General features: G+C 38.5%; 1 protein-coding gene across 1 annotated transcript in view; it reads left to right on the top strand.

The window, feature by feature from the left end:
- Positions 1-7,000: 7,000 nt before the first annotated feature.
- Positions 7,001-20,082, top strand: part of bmerb1.S (bMERB domain containing 1 S homeolog) — a 99,978-nt gene continuing 86,896 nt past the window's right edge. The window contains exon 1 of the mRNA XM_041578513.1: positions 7,001-7,280. Within this exon, the coding sequence (XP_041434447.1) occupies positions 7,166-7,280 (115 nt within the window). The 5' untranslated portion in view covers positions 7,001-7,165. The remainder of the gene's footprint in view (positions 7,281-20,082) is intronic.

The following is a 20,082-nucleotide window of genomic DNA, read 5'->3' on the forward strand; positions in this document are numbered from 1 at the left end:
CATTACACTACAGAAGCCCAGGGAACCTTAATAAAATAAAATAGATTTGTTATATTGCCCTACACAAGAGCCCAGTGTATAGTTTATGTGCCATATGGTAGGAAATGTATGGGGGAGCCCAGGTACCCAAAAAAAAAATTTATGCACTTTTGCAGCCTATCACCCTGAAATAGGGAAAAGACGCCAGCGTTTTTTGGGACTTAGAAAGTTTTTCAACAAAATATTGAGGAAGGCCTATACACTCCATTGCACTTCGCCTGGTCTGAGCTGGCCGAAGGCAAGTCTGGCGGAACAGGTAATGTTCAGTAAAATTCAGTAAAATTAGTGAATTTGTGTTGTTACGTCCATTCGCCAGAGCGCAAATTCGCCAGGGCGTAAGAGTGCGAACTAACGATAGAGTCTATCTCCTTCACTAGTGAAGTACGCCTGTGTCCGTTGGTAAATCGGCGAAGTTTCAAAATGACGTCACGCTGCCGAATTTTCACCAGCGTTAGTCACTTCGCCCTGTAGTAAATTTGCCCACTAGCCTTAAACATGGCAAACATTCTCCCAGGGCCGGAACTAGGGGTTGGCAGAGTAGGCACGTGCCTAGGGCGCAAAGCTTGGAGGGCGCCCAGCACGTATCTCTAACTGCTGCTTACCCCAGTTTGGCCTGAAGAATCCTGGGCTATGCGCATTGTAAGAGCGCCTAGGTGAGGAAAGGGTGGTATGCGCTGCCTGACACGGCCTGTCAGTGCGCGCGCTCCAGAACGTCGGCTCTTAAAGTTACCAGGAGTTGCCTTTTTTCTCAGCTCCCCTCATTGGTGCAACCAATCCATCAGCATTACTTCCAGCATTATCCATTCAGGCAGTAGTGCACTTCTGGCATCTGCCAAGCAGTGAGTATTCCATCTGAAAACATGTCATTTTATATGAGGTCTGGATACCTTTAGATGTGTAGTGTATATTCTACATCTTTTGTACTATTACTGTTATTTTCTAGAGTATGTACGTGCAGGTTTTTGAGCCCAGCTGAATGTGTTTCACGTTGTCCTTTAAACATAATGTATTTCTTTCATTGAATTTGAAACACACTCAGGACTATTTTTAGTGGCAGAAATGAATATGGTTTCTTCATTTTGGACAGAATATTCAAACCTGATTCCAACTGACTGGCATTTTACTTATAACTTATGCAAAGTGATCACACATTTTTAATCATCTCTTAACCCTGCCTGCAGTTCATTGATTTTTACTCAGATTTAGTTATTTATTGTCCTGAAAATCCCTCCATCCTGCACAGTCCCCTGCAGCTGTTCTGCTTCTTCTACATTCTGTGTACTAGGGATTAAGAGAGATACAAGGTATGCATCTGAGGCTGCAGATTTCATTATGTGAATCTGCTCCAGTTCAGTGTGTAGTTGGTTCTCTGAGCAAAGCAAAAGGTCATTGTCACCTTTGATTAAACTTGGCACTGGCCAGCCCATTGTATTGAGACAATTCTCTCTATATCATAAGTAAGAGAAAAAAACAACTAACCCTTGAAATTGCAACTCCCCATCTCATAGTCCAAACACTCAGTGAACCATATTAAAATGTAATGTTTACCAAATAGATGAAAACAAATCCAGGAAAAACATAAAATCAGGTAAGGAACAGGGAGACTGAAAGACGAAAGGTAGGTGGTTGGTGTATATGGGTCACAGACCCGCCTACTCGGTTAGCAGCTAGCATAACCTGAGAATGCACTGGAGGTAGGTAAAGGGTCTCAAAATGGGCCTCAGATCCGCCTAATCAACTTCTCGGATGAACATCATTAGCATATGTGGTTTTTCCCTCCTTGATGCGATGCACGGTTATTGGCCGGTTTAAATCCTGATTGATGTCCTTATGCTTATTTATAGAGATGAGCTTCTGGAAGATCAATTGCCTTTCACAAAGCATGCTCAATGCGGGCGACCTTTTAGAATGGTTAGGCAACGTGATAAATTTTAGAGGCTATTCTCCACACACTGAATCGGGGGGGGGGAGCTCTGTGGGTGAAGGGGTTTGGAGGGCTAAAACTCTCCAATACCAAACATATGGTTTGAGACTTCGGTACAGTTCGGTACAGTTTAATTATTCAGCTAGACAGGCTTGACATGTGCTTGTGTACACAAGGTGCTGAATTTGCCCATTTCTGTCTGCACAACCTGGAGGAGTTGATTGCGGGTGAAGGGGTGGCTGTTTAACTGTGGGCTGAAGGGGTATCAGCAGCAAGATGATTAGGCGGGTTTGAGGTTTTAGAGACCCCTTACCTACCTCCAGTTCATTCTCAGGTTACGCTAGCTGCTAACCGAGTAGGCGGGTCTGAGACCCATTCTTAAGCCTTTATACACCAACCAACTACCTTTAGTCTTTCCGTCTCCCTGTTCCTTACCTGATTTTATGTTTTTCCTGTATTTGTTTTAATCTCCTTAGTGAAAGTTACGTTTTAATATGGGTCACTGAGTGTTTGGACTATGAGATGGGGAGGTGCAATTTCAAGGGTTAGTTCTTTTTTTCTCTTACTTATAATTCACTATTCAGACTCTGCACACCATCTACTGTTTCTCTAATTGATGGAAGGTGCTCCCTAACTTACATATTTTCAGATTCTCTCTATATCACCCTGCTCTAATGCTTGTACCAACTAGCAAACCCACGCCACTTTCCATATGGGTAAATAACACGTGTTGCAGTCTTGATCCATATAATGCATGTTATATGGTAATATAATACATGTTATATGCTCTTAGCATTAAAAATGACAAACATGCTGTGCTTTGGCTATACACGTGTTGCAAAGTGCATGTATAAAGCAAATTCCTTTGCTATTTGCATTTAAATGTGCCAAATTGTGCAAGATTCACTCATGTTTGCATTGGCATATGAGCTTTCAAATATAAGTCTATAGGAATTGTTTGTTACTAGGCAATGCTTGACCACTGAATGGAAGGCACATTTTTTTCCAACTGAAAAAAAAATGTATTTTCTTCATTTGGTTTCAGTATTTTTTAGATTCCACAAATTCAAAATTTATGGATTTGGCACATTTTGAACCATAACTTTCAGTATTCACTGAATCTGAATACGAATTCTGCCATTCTGGAAGTCAGGATTTAATACATTCCTATTTTGAATTCAGTTCTAACGTCATTACAATGAGGGCATAACTTTCCCTTTTACCAATACAACTGTTATATAGGTATAGCTAAATAGATACAGTAGATAGTTAAATAATGCTGTTGTTGATCTAGAATTCAAAATATCTCAGTGGTGGGCAATGGTTGGATTTTGGAAGCTATAGTAACTCACTACAGTAACTAACTAGTGTAAATATTTCCCCCTTTATGCATAAATCATTTACAGTTAAAAAAATCAGCAAGGTGGGCCTGAAAGAAATGTTTGTACAGAAAAACTAACCAATCGCTTTCTTAAATGGAGCTCACGGACCTTTGTAAGAGATAATTGGACTCGTCAGGAGAGCTGTGAGAATGTGATTACTTGTTCAAGCACGGTGACAATGAAATCCTAAGAAGGGAATGTACTTGGACATGTTCTCCCTTCTATTTCTGAAATCCAATTCAAATTCCAAACCCATTCATTAACCTGAGACATCAGCATCCAGGTGATGTATACATACAGCCAGCACGTACAGTAAAATGTCATTAAATTATTTTAATTGTTTGCCAATGTTATAGGCATATATACAGTAGCTATAGTGCAGGAGTGTTAAGGGGTGCAAAATTGTAGCCCTTAGAGCTCATACAAAGAGCACTTGTGTCTGGAGTATTGGCAGGTACCGGTATAGGATCCCTTATACGGAAATCCGATATCCAGAAAGCTCCGAATTACGGAATGGCTGTCTCCCATAGACTCCATTTTATCCAAATAATCCAAATTTTTAAAAATGATTTCCTTTTTCTCTGTAATAATAAAACAGTAGCTTGTACTTGATCCCAACTAAGATATAATTGACCCTTATTGGAAGCAAAACCAGCCTATTGGGTTTATTTAATGTTTAAATGAATTTCTAGTAGACTTAAGGCATGAAGACCCAAATTACGGAAAGATCCGTTATCCGGAAAACCCCAGGTCCCGAGCAGTCTGGATAACAGGTCCCATACCTGTACAAGCATTGCTCTTTACCTTTTGCCAGATTAAAATCAGTCAGTTAACCTACCAATCTACTAGAATATGTTTTTACTAATTTTAACTTGCATATAATGAGAACCCACAAGTAATAACGCCCATATGTACATAACCTTAGAGGAGGGAGCACTGACAATTGCTCAGAAGGTAGTAGTTGTGAAAAGCAGAATAAACAATAGAAGAAATATGTGAAGTCTGAAAACAGCATTTTTAGTATTATGACAGCACAATCAGATTTTGTTAAGTTTTGAAATTTAAATTACTTTTTTTTTTACTTTTCAAGGTACAGTAAAACCTCAATTTTACATTCCCTGATTTTAAGTTCCCCCATTTTGCCCCATGGTCCCATCTATATATTTTGCTTAATGAATTTCCCTGATTTATATTTTTCTGGATTTTACACCATTTTTTTCTGGTGTCCTGAAAAACGTACAATGGGGTTACTGCTGGGGGTACTATCCTAACCATCAGGTTGGTCACCAAAACTGCAGATGGTGCTGTTCTGCCACTTTCATTATATTAGCAGTGACATATCAGCTAATATTTTCAAAACAAGAAAAGTAAATAATGAATATACATTGCAAAAGTGTTCAGAAGGGCACTCCGAGCAGTTTTTAGATTCATTTGGTTTGAGGGTTTACAGTAAACTCATGTGGTCAGCGAATCTGATACTTCACTAAAGAGCAAAAAAATGCCAAATGCATTGTCAATGCGCATTTTTAAAGCAACAATTTTTCAGATTATGTAATATTTTTAAAATCATGTGACTTTTTTAAAACTATCCAATAGATACTATATGCATTTTTTCTTGGGGAAACATGGCAAAATATTTCATTCATCCCTAAAAAGACAAAAAGCAAATAAGACTATCTTCTTAACATAAGATGGTTAAATCATTACTGTAGTTTATTTGCTTTTTACTTATTTTTTTTCTGACTAGTGCTAGTAGGTTTGGCAAGCCACAATGTCAAAGGACACAATAGGCCCAATGCTGGAGAGAATATTGCTTGCAAACTACACTGGATGCAGCTGAGATGAAGCTTGAAACCTAGGAGATAATGTTTCATTGTGGGGGAAACACATGGTTATTTGAATCCACTTTGCTCAGTGGCATTTTTTCCCTCATCATATTTTATTGTATCTTTGATTTTCATTTAAACTTCAGAATTGTTATGTGAATTGTGAGGTTAGTTCATTGTTTGTATTCACAGATAGAAAGGAAAGCAAGAAAAATGTAACTTGTTTCAACAGCAGGGGGCATTACAGATTAGTTCAATATTTGCTTGGTAATTAAAATAAGAAATTTACACAACAATATCAAGGCCACAAACAACTTACATCAATAATATTTCAGCAGGGTAATAATTTAAATCAGAGGAAACCATATTATTTAATTCCAAATCTCATATGCTTGTTCTCCAAATCTCCTATTGCTAGCCATGCCTGCCTATTCTATTCTGCACAGCCCAGAGCCAAAGCAAACATTATTGGGTCAGGAAACAATATGACAGAATGACACTCACTAGAATTGTACCCCAGGCCAGTGCAAAAAGCAGTGCCAGCATGAGGTCTTGAGTCTGAAGTAAGTGATTGTAGTCAGTGGCACCTTGCAGTGATTAAGCCTATCCTTAAAAGGAAAAGGCCACATACTTGAGTGCCACAGGCCAAATGGCACAGCAAAAAACAAATCATCAGGCCATCCTTTGCTGAAGCTAGGGATGGCCCCTGACCACCAGGCCAAAAGGCTCCAAAGGGCAAGCTTCCAGAGTTCAGCGTTAAACTGAAGTTAGCGTATGATTCTTTTGGCTTGTATCTGAATTGCCTTTTGATGCAACTAGCTGTGAAACCCTGAAATTACGACTACATTCAAGGTCCCAGCAGGACCGTCACTTCTGCTTCCTTCAGCACCAGAGAGCGTGAGCTCCGGGGCCCAGGTAGCTCCACAGTATCAATAGGATTGACACGGGATGTAATGGAGCTTAGCTCAACTATATGGAAGTGCAAAGGTTTGCGTTCATTTTAGCATAACTGCACATCCTCAAAAGGTTTAGGTGTAATTACCCTTGTTACTGTGTTTGATGCCTGCTTATTTCTATGCCCCAGCACATCTGTATGAAAAGATGATCTCCTATATGGGGGAATATAATATGTTTTGTTAGCGCAAAAAACATTCGCAAAGATCATGCGTTACCGTCCATGCTTGCGTCCTTTTTGACTGATTACACACCTCAACGACTTTTTTTTTTGCGAACATTCGCAACGTATGTATTAAAATTTTGCAACCTCAAATATTTTGCGACAAAATATTTAACAAAACTCCAAAGCAGGTGTTAATGCTAACCTTTGCTTAGTGATGTTCCCCAGCAAATGCTTTTACATTGCAAGCAGCACAAGCCCTAATTATTGTGCTAATGTTAAAAAAAGGGGGTATACGATCGTTTCAAAATTTCTTGGCAGGCAATCCTGATGTTTGTGGAACATCGACTGGCAATGCAGAGGTTAAACATGTTTTGGTGGATATCGATTTTGAGATACAGTTACACCATATAGTTACACTCATACTGAAACCCAATTTATTTACTATTTTATAATTGTATTATGCTGTGTTATAGATCACGGTTAAAATGAATACAGTTAATCATATTTAACCTCTATTTGTTTATTTTTTTATTGCAACAGTTTTTGACCACTGAGGTTATGAATAGCCCAGTCATGCAGAGGTTAATGTGAATTCCCCCTTCTGCGGTACCCAGCGCTAGAAACAAGCTCCCCTCCTCAGTGCATGCGCGCAGCATCCTTTATGCTCCTGAGAGCCCCACAGGGATGCAGTTACGTCACAGCCCAGCCCTCCAGCTCCCCCCCCCCCAAAAAAAAGCCAAGAGACATGAGGATGGAGTGAGTGGAAGCCGGGACTGTCCTTCCCCCTCACCCACCCACCACCTATCAGCTTTTCCAGGAGCAAGACAACAGAGGCAGATAGAAGGTGGACTGTGAGAAGGGAACATAGGCAGCTATGCAGACATCCATGGAGTTAAAGAAATCCATCTCTACCACTAAAGAGACAGAGAAGCCAATGAAGAGCTATGGAGCAGTGGAGGAGACTGACTGGAAAGCAGGAGGCAGAATAAGTAAGTGTTGAATGTGTGTATACAGTAACTGAGGTTACAATGGAACATGCTGCCAGTTCAATAACCAGCCTACTGACATTACACATGCTGATATTCATCTGCTTAGCATCTGCTCTTTACATTAGGAGTGTCCAACTTATAGTCAGGCATTGGATGTTGGGGGATGCTGGGAACTGTAGTCAAGCATCTACTGGAGGGCTGTTACCTTTAGTCTATGTACCATAACGTGCCAAAGACTGTTTTCTCTGCAGACATGCAGTGCTATGTTTTGTTGTGCATGGTAATCCAATAGTCATGTGTTTTGTGTTGGTCCCAGGCAGTGCGTCCCAGATTTCAGCACCATGGATAGCACAGCAAAACCTCTAACATAAGGATGATGGGAATCAACCTAAACATGCTCTGTGACCTAAAAGTACAATATCCCAAATCCCCAAAGTGGTTGTGGAAACTATTAACATGGCAGGGATACCCACTAGACACAAATGCCTGTACAGAGCAAGGGATGTTTAATGAAATGAAATCAAATAAATTAAAGCCAATAATGGTTTACTATAGGAGTGATATTTCAGCTTTTTTCTTTGGTAATACATGGACATTGCAGAAAGATGTCGTGAAAGTTGTGAGCTGTAGTTGAACAATATTATGGAATGTTTGCTTTAGTGCCGTTATGTCCCATGTTAAGTATTGGCTTGTAAAGGTGAAAATATTACAGAGTGAAAATATTGGGGAGCTAAACCCTGTTTGTTTTTATGTTAAATCATCCATAACCATGAATTCCTGTTCTTCATACTCATCTTGTTCTACAATCAAATATGATGAAACAATTTACTTCCCATTGGCAAAGTTTAACCTAAACATTATATTGAGATAATTAACCATCATGCTCATTTCCAAATAAGTGTATGTTTATTCCCAGTGCACTATTCACCTACACATCACTTTATCAACATTATTAGAAGAATAAGCGAAATACCCAATGGAAGTATTTCTTGTCTGCTGTCATTTTAATTTAGCAGCTGTCATTTCAAATCAGCATATTGGCTAAAAACACCACAGAGAAGGATTATTTTTTTCTCTTTTTGTCATTCAATCAGTCGTTGTTTTCACAGCCACATGGCTTTCCTACTCCCTTTGTTTCTCTTTCTCTGGGTCTCTGTTGTCTGATCCCAAGAAAGAGACCTTGACACTTTACTGTACAGTTTGTTCTGTTACTGTTGCTCAGCTCTATTCACTGTCAGATTTAAACTAGATTAAGGGCTGCTGTGGGTGTAACTGATGAACTGAATAGACAAGTTAATGTGTTTGTGGTACATAGTTAATGAGAAAATGCTGTGGTTCCAGCATAAATCAGTGAAAGATATAGATCAAGGAAGTATAAAAATTCAGGCACAAAGCCACTCTATAGACACATGGGTATTACTAAATCCTACTAAGAATAAATAGTAAACAAAAACCTAGCATACCCTATAAAGCACTTTTTAGTCTGGGGAATAGAAACAACACAATCACTTTCCATAATCTACTAGTAATTACAATTGTTTGGGCATGTCTAGAGCTATAGGTACTGTCTATGCCAAAACATCTACAAACTTTTCATATATGAAGTTCCCAAGTACAAGTGGAATTTAGCAGTACTATATCAAAGGAGTAAAATACAGTGTGAATGTCTCCCATTTCGACACCGACGTCCAAATTTTCGACGTGTGTCCGAAAATTCGCTCGTGTCAATTTTGACACTGCCGTTAAGTCAATGGATGTACGAATAGTGTTCATTCACGTGATTTTATGTGAGCGACTTTTTGGACGCGCATCCAAAAATTTTTGATCTAGGGAATTTTCGCCAGAGATTCACAAGTTCATTCGCCGGTAGCGAAATGCGGAAATTCGCTGTGAATTCGTGACAGGCAAATTTATTTGCCCGTCACTAGTAAAATAATGTCAGGGATAGAACTATGAATATATTAATGTATTTTTCTTTTATCTTGGCTAAGCTTGGGGTTTAGTACTGAGCAGAATTTCCTGATAGGAAATTAACATCTTTATTGGTCTGAGAGCATTACACACATATATTTGAGTCACACTAAACACATCAGCTGGAGAAGCATTTGCTGTTCTGGTAACACTGGTGTGCCCAGGGGATTCATGGGGCCGTGTAGGACTCTCATCACTTTAGATTTAACCTGACGTTGACATGCAAAGCCAGTCTGGGCAGCTATGGACCTCCTAAGAAAATCATTACCATTCCGTCCTATGCACAAAATAAAAATAGGAATTCTGTAATTGTATAATCCATTCAGAGGTCTGTTTATCTAGACTTAATGTAAATTGCTGGTTGATAAGCCATAAAAGGTAACATTGAGGAGGATGTGTTACAGCAACATTTTCTTATATGTGTTCTCATATTTATTATGATTTTGTTTGTTTCTATATGCTTGGTTTTAGCAATTTTCTTATTCTCCATCCCACTGCTTTTTAGATCCCACTGAAACAAGTTCATTGTTATTTATTTATGTCCACCAATCAGGACCCTGTATTCTTTTCCTGCTTTAAAATCTGCTTGGCAACTGTACTTTTTTATTCTTGCGTTCTTGGCAGTGAGGGGAGTTAAACAGCTCCTTTGCATTTCTGACTCCAAACACACTTTTACGTTCTTACAGCAGCTCTGATAAAGTCTATTATGAATCTTGGCAATAATAGTACGCTTCTCCCAGTGCTATATGCCTCCGCATTCTGAAGTGTACATAACAAGGTAATGTAAATAACAGCAACAAAAAGAAAAGAGGCATATGTGATGCTATTGTTATGACTTTATGAATCAAACGATCCTGTGTTGTTTACACAACTACTGGCATTTTAATCACTACAGAGGACAACGTTATATGCAAAATAATAGATTACAGAGCAGCTAAACCCACAGTGCTTAATTTGCTCTCCTGAGCATTTATACATTTTATGCTAGGGTTTCCTCCGAGCTCCCTTTGCCTGGCACTGCAAATGTATGGGATGTCTATATGGTTGGTGGCCTAGAGATTCTGTTATTATGCTGAAGTCACTTCTGTGCATCCTGTGTACTCATCCCTGCCATCATTGTACCAGAGGGTACAACAAATTCTGTCTATTCAAATATTTCTAAATATACCTTGAACACACAGATAACACACTTGTAATACAAGTAATTATATTTAGTTAAGATTGTATCTATTATCAATATACTGTAGTAGCAACAAATAAATGGAACAGTTTACAGCATTTGTTTATCCTTCAGTCCCTGCCCCAGTGGAGCTTACAATCTAAGGCCCCTATCACATGCACATACACACACACACAGGGTCAATGTAATAAGAAGCCAGTTGACTAGTGATGGGCGATTTTTTATTTTTTTTCATGAGGCATGGATTCGCAACTAATTTCCACACTTCGCCTCCCGCTAATGTTTTTGCAAAACCGCTGCGAAAAGTTGCAGTGGAAAAATTCAGATGCCTATTGACTTTAATGCATTTGGACATAGTGGGCGCCCCTAGGCCCACTGTCGTTCGTCGCCCCTTCCCCTCCCCTTTATTCATGCAAATTTTCATCATCTGGACTGGAGCAATGGTGATTGGCGCATGGGAAATTAAAAAAATGATTGTATCTCCAGCGCATCCTCAGTGTTTTTGAACCAATGTGGGTGTGGTTTGGCAGCATGCCCCCCCCCTAAAATCCTGCAGCCCTAGGCCCAGGCCTAGGTGGCCTTTCCACAAATTTGGGTCTAGTCGCGCATATAAAAATTGTCGCGCACGTCAAAATAATTTTGACGTCTATCGATTTCAATGCGTTCCACAAATTTTTCCAGAGTTTCATAAATAAGGACAGATTCACCCATCACTACAGTTGACCTGATTAACTGGAGTGAAGCCCTGGCTGGAATGGAAGTTCGGACCACAGTGCTGTAAGGCAGAGGCATTACCCACTAAACCACCGTTGTGCCCCATCTATTAAAAGGAAATTATGCATTTTCCATTTTAATTTGTGTTTTCCACAATTAGTTTGATTAATCCTGTTGATCTGGACCTGTTCATTGGAGCTGAATGCTGAAACCACTGTGCAGCTTTCAAATCCCCCTTCAGCATGAGCCTTTTATGAACCTGATTGCAGAGGCCCTACTGGAAACTTTATTCACCTCTCGATGACAAGGTTGAATGACATGGCTGGGGTTCCTTAGACTCGGTCCCTACTAATGACTACTAATGACTCCCAGTTTCAAACATTTAGCTGGTTGGTCATGCAATTGGACTGTGAGTTGTTTTTTTTTTAGTTCTGACTGTTTTCTCCTGGTTTCATGTTTTTACAGATGTCTGTCCAAGTTTTATGATAACTTTACTGCAGCAAATGAAATGTGCACCGTGGTACAAGGTGGCAATCAACCTGTTCTATACTAACCTGTTTTTTATGGATTTTTTTTATAGATTTACAATAAGAGTAACGTTTTAACTGATATTGCTTCAGAGTTAAACTCTCCAGGGTATTTCCCTTCTTTATTCTACCTCTTTTGATTTATTTCCCCTTGACCAGCCATCTGTATAATTATGGGGAGGTACTGAGGTTGTGCAGGGCTTATTATAAATACAGCACTGCCATAGGCATCAGGCACCTTCCCCTGGCCCCATGCTGATCACTATATGTGCAAGAAAGTCTTTGTGCTTGTGCCGATTGGAAGTGCATAGTTCCCTCTTCCCTTCAGCCATGCCACCAGAAGTGTCTGATTGGAAATTTTTTCAAAATTATTTTTTGTATTCTATAAAACTTCTGTCCTACACCCCATCCTTGGGTGCCTAGAAATACTACCCTAATATTGTACTAAATTTGTGACTAACCCATTTGGAGCTGTCCTCCTACTCTAACATTGCAAGGGTAAAAAAATCACACAGTTTCCAGATCCCTTACTGCTTCTTTGTTGCTCAAGCAAGGGCCTGATGGGCAATATGAATTGTTCCAAACCTGCAGAACAGCAAAAAAAAAGTTTCAGCGCTCGGCAGGTGGGGAGGCTATGCTGAGCATCAGTCAGCTGGGGGTGTGGAAGTTGGTAAATGTCACAGAAGACACATGGTCTAGTCACCTAAAAGTCCATAGAGAAGTTTGGGTATAGTCAACTGAACTTCCAGTTTCAAGTAACTATAGAAGTAATGGAGGTCAGGTTGACTTCAGGTTGACTTCAATCACTGCTGTTTTATAAAACAAAAGTAGGTCACCTAGTCCAGGGAGATGATTGTAATAACCAGGTGACTATCCCTTTAAGAGATGTGGAGCAGATCACACAGACTGGGGTGGCCAAAAGGTAAATGTGATCTACCAGTAAATCTTGAGCTGTGATGAGTAGATCCCAGCATTATTTATCCTTTTGGGTAACATGAACATGAAGAATGTTCCATCTTCCCAAGACCATACAGAGTTACATAGTTAGAGCAGGTTGAAAAAAGACTAAAGTCCATTAAGTTCAACCCCTCCAAATGAAACCCAACATCCATCCATACACACACTGACCCCTCCAACAGTTTGGCATAGGCAAATCATGGCAACCCTAAAACATCTCAGCAGGTAATTGGAGTCTAACATGATTCCATAACTAGAATTTCTTATTTATGTGAGAGATATGTGTATAAAGATAGAGTTCTAATTTACAATTAGACTTTTTCAAGGAGATTCATCTTCCAGTATTAATGTTTTTGGCAAGCGTTTAGTTGCATTGCAGAACTCACTATACCCTTGCTCTTGCCTGGGCATGTTTTCCGCTGGATTAATATCTAACAAAATGATCAGGATACTGTGGAACGGTCTTGCAGTTTTGATTCAGCCATGAGAAATCTGGGATTTGCTGGCATGCTACATCAAAAAGCTGGAACCTAAATCTCACAAAACCTCACAGATTTAGCCAGCTGATCTTTTATCCAATAGAACTGAAAATGCATTGGTCAGATTATTAATTTTTTCGCTTTCTTTATTTAGGAAATTAATTACTGTATTTTCTTTAGATTTCCTAATTAACCACTGCACCTACACAGCTCAAGTAGAGTCACTATGTCACCCAATGGTATTTCATTTATAAAAACTTACAAACAAAACTAAGACAAAGATATTTGAAATCCCTGGAGTATGAATTTGTGTGCAAAAGTGCAAACATTTTACTAAGGAGAGCGGTTATATGTACTTTGTTTTTGTTTGAAAGGTTACATCCCATTTAATACTAACCCTGTATACTTCTATAGTAAACAGGCTGCCTGCACTCTCAACAGGTTATTGTATCTCTGCAAGAGGAGAGAAGTCATAGTACAGACTGGAGCCGTTTCTTCAAGCAGTATACCGTTTTAACCATAAACCACCTCTGTATCAATCATGTGATTACAATAATTATTGTGTGCCCTAAATCACGCAATTACTGCTCTGAGTCTATCTTCTGTATAGATTTGTCATTCCCTTAGGATGAGGGGGTAATTAGAGCCTCCAAATCAATCCTTCCTTTTCTTTCCTGTTGCTACCCTAAAAGCAGAGAGGAGTCAGAAGAAGCCAGACCTGGTCTGCTAGATTTATGTGAATAATCTTACTATTAGTTATTCAGTTAAGCTGTGGTTGTATTGCTACCCGGAACTTACATTATCTGTCAGCCTAGTCAGTGTCTCAGTCAGACTAAACAATATAAGGGGAAATGTGCAAAATCAATGATTTTCAGTTTATAGATTGAATCTGTTAGTAGGGCTTGTATCTCTAGCTGGACGACGAAAATGAATATGAAGCCTGGAAAATACTGTGTGTAATATAACCCAAGTTCTCAGACATCCAATACTTTTACTTAGCCTCAATGGAGATGTCACAGCTGAAAGTCGAGGTTTAAATGATTTACTTGTTGCTCTCACATGAAAACATGAAAACATGTGCATGAAAGTGTTGGAGGGGTAATGGGTCAGATTAAGGAGGGAGAGGGTAGCTGTGAGGTAAGTGAAACTTGTGCATGACAATGAAGATTCCGTTGTGTTGTCCAGTGGTGGTGGTGGGGTCTATGGTGGTTACACCAGTGCAAAGTGACATGTGCCATTGAAATAATGCTGCAGTGGTCAGCTTTCCACCAGCCAGGACTCAAAATGATTGTGCCACCTGAGGTCATGGCTATTGAAGAGCTGTTACATTGTTTGAGTGGTAGACATAGTCAGAAGCAGCAGTGCAAAGAATATAAAAGTTCATACAGATATTGCTTTCTATAACCATTGCTTTTATAAATACTATAAAATCATAGTTTTTTTATAAACTATAAAATCAATACAATTTTTTTAGTGATTATATACTTCAAAATGTCATAGTTACGTTTGCTTTCATTATTCAAAATAGAATATTTTGGTTTGTATCATATCATTTAAAAAAAACTATGGCTCATCCACCTTCGATTTGGAATATAAAAAGATTATTACCTGAGGCCTATTTACTATGTTCCCTATATAAAAGTTATTTTTTTCAAGAATTTTGTTGCTGTTTTTCTGGAGAGTTAAATTAAAAGTCCGATACAAACTCCAGCAGCACTCCGGTATAGTGAAAGAAATTTATTTGTGCAAATGAAGCAACGTTTCGGGCATAACCAGCCCTTTATCAAGCTTAACACCAGTGTAACATTTACTCCTTTATATACCTCAGTAGGGGGAGGGGAGAACACATTTACTCCTCCCATGTGATAAAACTTTATATTAACCCTTTATGACATATAAGATGAATAAATATACATAAAATACATAATAAATATTCAAGTATCTTTTGTTTATATATAATCCAAAAGATCAAAGTGTCCAGTGTCCTTTAAAACTCTGCAACCTGCAGTAGTATGGTTTGCTTAACAATAAGCCTTGCAACATACATTAAAATCGCTACTCACAATTTATGTGCTCTATTCCTGTGCCGAAAATGCCTATGTATTGAGGAACACAGCCATTCCCAGAGCACGAGCTGTATTAATCTAAAAACAAAAAGATACAAAACAATGTTACACTTAGCACAAATTCAGGTCAACCTCATTTAATTAAATAAATAGCATTGGTGTGTACTCTCGATTCAAACCACCTGGATCAAGTGTCCCTAGTTTCTGTATCCACTTCATCTCTAGCTTTTTTAACTGTAGGGTCCGGTCTCCTCCACGTCTCAAGGGTTCTACGCTATCTATCACCTGATACCGCAGTTGACTCACTGTATGTCTGGCAGCAGCAAAATGTGCTGGTATCGGAAGATGTGTGTATCCACACCGTAGATTTGATTTGTGTTGCTTAATTTGATCTTTAACTTTTTGTGTGGTCTCTCCCACATATGCTAAACCACATGGGCATTTGATTAGGTACACAACGAAAGTTGAATTACATGTGAAATATCTTTTGATGTCAATCTTTCGTCCAGTCTGTGGGTGTGTAAACTGGGATCCCTTAGTAATATTATTACAACTTGCACAATTCAAACAAGGAAACGTACCCATTTTGGGGACCCCTAAAAATCTTTGTCCTGATTTTATTAGTGAGCCCACATCTGCTTTTATCAAGGCATCACGAAAAATTTTTCCCCTTTTATATGCCATTAACGGTGGCTCAGAGAAAGTCTTTATATGTGGTGCACAGGTTTATAAAAGATGCCAATGTTTATTAATAATACTCTTCACCTTATTGCTAGCGGTATTATATTTGCTAATGAAGGCTAGTCTCGAGGTTTCTTGTTTCACCCTTTTTGTTCTTAACTCTTCTCGGGGGATTTCTTCTACCTCATTTCTCACTGTTTCTAAAAGTTTTTTAGGGTATCCTCTCACTTCAAATCTCTTTTGCATTTCATCTAGTCTTTGACCCTCTTTTTGTTGCTCTGAGACAATTCGTCTCACTCTCAGAAATTGTGATTTCGGCAAATTATTTTTCAGTGAAGGGGAGTGAAAGCTAGAGATATGCAATAGATTGTTACGTTCTGTTTCTTTCTTGTACAGGTCAGTCTGCAACCGAGTACCTTCCTTTTTGATGGTTACATCTAAAAAGTTAGCTATCTCTGCATCATATGTCAAAGTGAAGTGCAGTGTGGACACCCTAGAATTCAAATGGGTAACAAAGGTTAGCAGATTTTCCTCCGACCCTGTCCATAACATCACTATATCATCTATATAGCGATAATATAGTTGGCAATGCTGTTGATATAGGGTATTAGTATATACAAATTTACATTCAAAGTTATCCATGTACAAGTTAGCATACGTGGGAGCAACATTGCTCCCCATGGCGGTCCCCTGTATCTGTTTATAAAATTGATCTTGGAACATAAAATAGTTTTCACGTAAGACCACCTCTAGTAATGATAGAAAAAATTCTTGAGCTTCCAAAGAGTAATTATCATTTATCAAAAGAGTTTCTCATACTGCTTCTAACCCTGCGTCATGCATTATTGATGTATAAAGACTCTGTATGTCCATTGTCACTACAAGAGTCTCCTTTGTCACCAGGCAATTTTCCAAAATATTCAATAAATGTGTTGTATCTTTAAGGTAAGATTTAGTATTGACCACATAAGGTTGTAAAATCTTATCTACAGTGGTGTGAAAACTATTTGCCCCCTTCCTGATTTCTTATTCTTTTGCATGTTTGTCACACAAAATGTTTCTGATCATCAAACACATTTAACTATTAGTCAAAGATAACACAAGTAAACACAAAATGCAGTTTTTAAATGAGGGTTTTTATTATTTAGGGAGAAAAGAAATCCAAACCTGTGTGAAAAAGTAATTGCCCCCTGAACCTAATAACTGGTTGGGCCACCCTTAGCAGCAATAACTGCAATCAAGCGTTTGCGATAACTTGCAACGAGTCTTTTACAGCACTCTGGAGGAATTTTGGCCCACTCATCTTTGCAGAATTGTTGTAAATCTGCTTTATTTGAGGGTTTTCTAGCATGAACCGCCTTTTTAAGGTCATGCCACAACATCTCAATAGGATTCAGGTCAGGACTTTGACTAGGCCACTCCAAAGTCTTCATTTTGTTTTTCTTCAGCCATTCAGAGGTGGATTTGCTGGTGTGTTTTGGGTCATTGTCCTGCTGCAGCACCCAAGATCGCTTCAGCTTGAGTTGACGAACAGATGGCCGGACATTCTCCTTCAGGATTTTTTGGTAGACAGTAGAATTCATGGTTCCATCTATCACAGCAAGTCTTCCAGGTCCTGAAGCAGCAAAACAACCCCAGACCATCACACTACCACCACCATATTTTACTGTTGGTATGATGTTCTTTTTCTGAAATGCTGTGTTACTTTTACGCCAGATGTAACGGGACGCGCACCTTCCAAGTGGTTTGCGGCGTGGAAATCTGCCATGCAGGCCGTTTTTGCCCAGTCTCTTTCTTATGGTGGAGCCGTGAACACTGACCTTAATTGAGGCAAGTGAGGCCTGCAGTTCTTTAGATGTTGTCCTGGGGTCTTTTGTGGCCTCTCGGATGAGTTGTCTCTGCGCTCTTGGGGTAATTTTGGTCGGCCGGCCACTCCTGGGAAGGTTCACCACTGTTCCATGTTTTTGCCATTTGTGGATAATGGCTCTCACTGTGGTTCGCTGGAGTCCCAAAGCTTTAGAAATGGCTTTATAACCTTTGAAATTGAACTCAGGTGTGATAAACCACAGTTAAGTTATTTTTTAACAAGGGAGGCAATCACTTTTTCACACAGGCCCATGTAGATTTGGAGTTTTTTTTCTCCCTTAATAACGTAAACCTTCATTTAAAAACTCCATTTTGTGTTCAATTATGTTATCTTTGACTAATAGTTAACGGTTTTTGATGAGCATAAACATTTAAGTGTGACAAACATGCAAAAGAATAAGAAATCAGGAAGGGGGCAAATAGTTTTTCACACCACTGTAGATAAAGTGACAAGGGAGCCAATATTGACTTTTTAATGTATGTTGCAAGGCTTATTGTTAAGCAAACCATACTACTGCAGGTTGCAGAGTTTTAAAGGACACTGGACACTTTGATCTTTTGGATTATATATAAACAAAAGATACTTGAATATTTATTATGTATTTTATGTATATTTATTCATCTTATACAGTATGTCATAAAGGGTTAATATAAAGTTTTATCACATGGGAGGAGTAAATGTGTTCTCCCCTCCCCCTACTGAGGTATATAAAGGAGTAAATGTTACACTGGTGTTAAGCGTGATAAAGGGCTGGTTATGCCCGAAACGTTGCTTCATTTGCACAAATAAATTTCTTTCACTATACCGGAGTGCTGCTGGAGTTTGTATCGGAATTTGCACTGGACCTGGGCAGACAGAGTCGCAGCTGGCACCCGACGCTACAAAAAGCGGTGAGATTGATTGTGTAGCACTACACCCTATGTTTGTGAATTAAATTAAAAGTCGCTACTTATCAAATTACAATGTTTGTAATCATCGTTTATCCATTAATTTGCTTTAAATTACTTTGCTGTCTTTAGTTTTTTTACCCACGTTTGATACAGTTTTTAATCTATTTAATCAATATTTTACATCATACAGCTGTAAGATTAAGTTTCAAGATCAAGACATGATTTTAAAGACACCTAGGGGGTTATTTATCAAAGTTTACCCTTATTTATTATTACAATTTTCCAGAATATTTGGTTTGCAGATTTTTCACCGGAAAACTCATAATTCTAATGTTTTTTGGCCAAAAACTCCGAACACTTTCGGGTATTGCACGAACACACAAATTTTTCAGATTTTTGGAATTCAGAGTTAATAATAACCCCACTAATTTACCCATTTTACCTTGAGTTGATATAATAAAGGGAACTTGTGTTTGCCCAGGTTCAGCAAACCATAGCAACCAATCAACACAAAGCATTTTTTTATGGTCACCTGTTTAAACATCGTATTGGTTGCTGTTGGTACCGTACTTGTCAATCTTAGTGACTTATTTTTATATGTGGGGGATAATGTGTGTTGAGTACCAGTTAGGCAAAGTCCTTTTTCATCTAGGAACCAGACAACCATTGGGTTTAAATTATGATTTTGATATCTCTTGCTTTATCTAACTTTTATTATTATTTAACAAACAACCCCTGTTTTTGTTTTTCATATTTATCCATATTATATTTGTGATTTTTGTATTGATACATATTCATATTTGAGGAATATTGTTATTTTCTTGTATAAAAAAACCTCAATAGTACATCCATTAGAACTACTATTTGTACTAGCTTTGCATTTTAGATAATGAGCCACTAGGGGCAGCAATACATACTTTTTTTGTAAATTGATTGTAATCCCGCCCATGTCATTTTCTATTGGCTCCCACTCCTTTAAATACTATGTGTGTAATATTTACCAGTTAGCCTATGATTAAGTGTCCTGTGTGGACACGAAACGCGTCAGGCTTTTATTTTTTATACAGGATGCAATAAAACTTTTTGTACTACTTTATTAATACTTCGTGACTCCTGGATTCTATTTGATTTGATCATATTTTTGGGGTACCAGAGTAGTGCCAGCTCTATTTTTTGTCTTTTGTATGTAAAGTCTTTGCAGGGCCAATTTCTAACCGAGCAAACATGAATACAACCTAATAAAAATACTTAATCCAAGCTAAGATATGATTAATCCTTATTGGAGGCAAAACCAGCCTAGGGGTTTTAATTAATGTTTAAATGATTTATTTAGTAGACTTACGCTATAGAGATCCAAATGATAAAAAGACCCCTTGATTTGGAAAGCCTTATGTACCAAGCATTCTGGATAACAGGTCATATACCAGTACAACAGTTGTAAAGGTGCAAGGTGGAACATTAAGAACAGTG

This window comes from Xenopus laevis, chromosome 9_10S, assembly GCF_017654675.1.
Source record: "Xenopus laevis strain J_2021 chromosome 9_10S, Xenopus_laevis_v10.1, whole genome shotgun sequence".
NCBI classification, from domain to species: Eukaryota; Metazoa; Chordata; class Amphibia; order Anura; family Pipidae; genus Xenopus; species Xenopus laevis.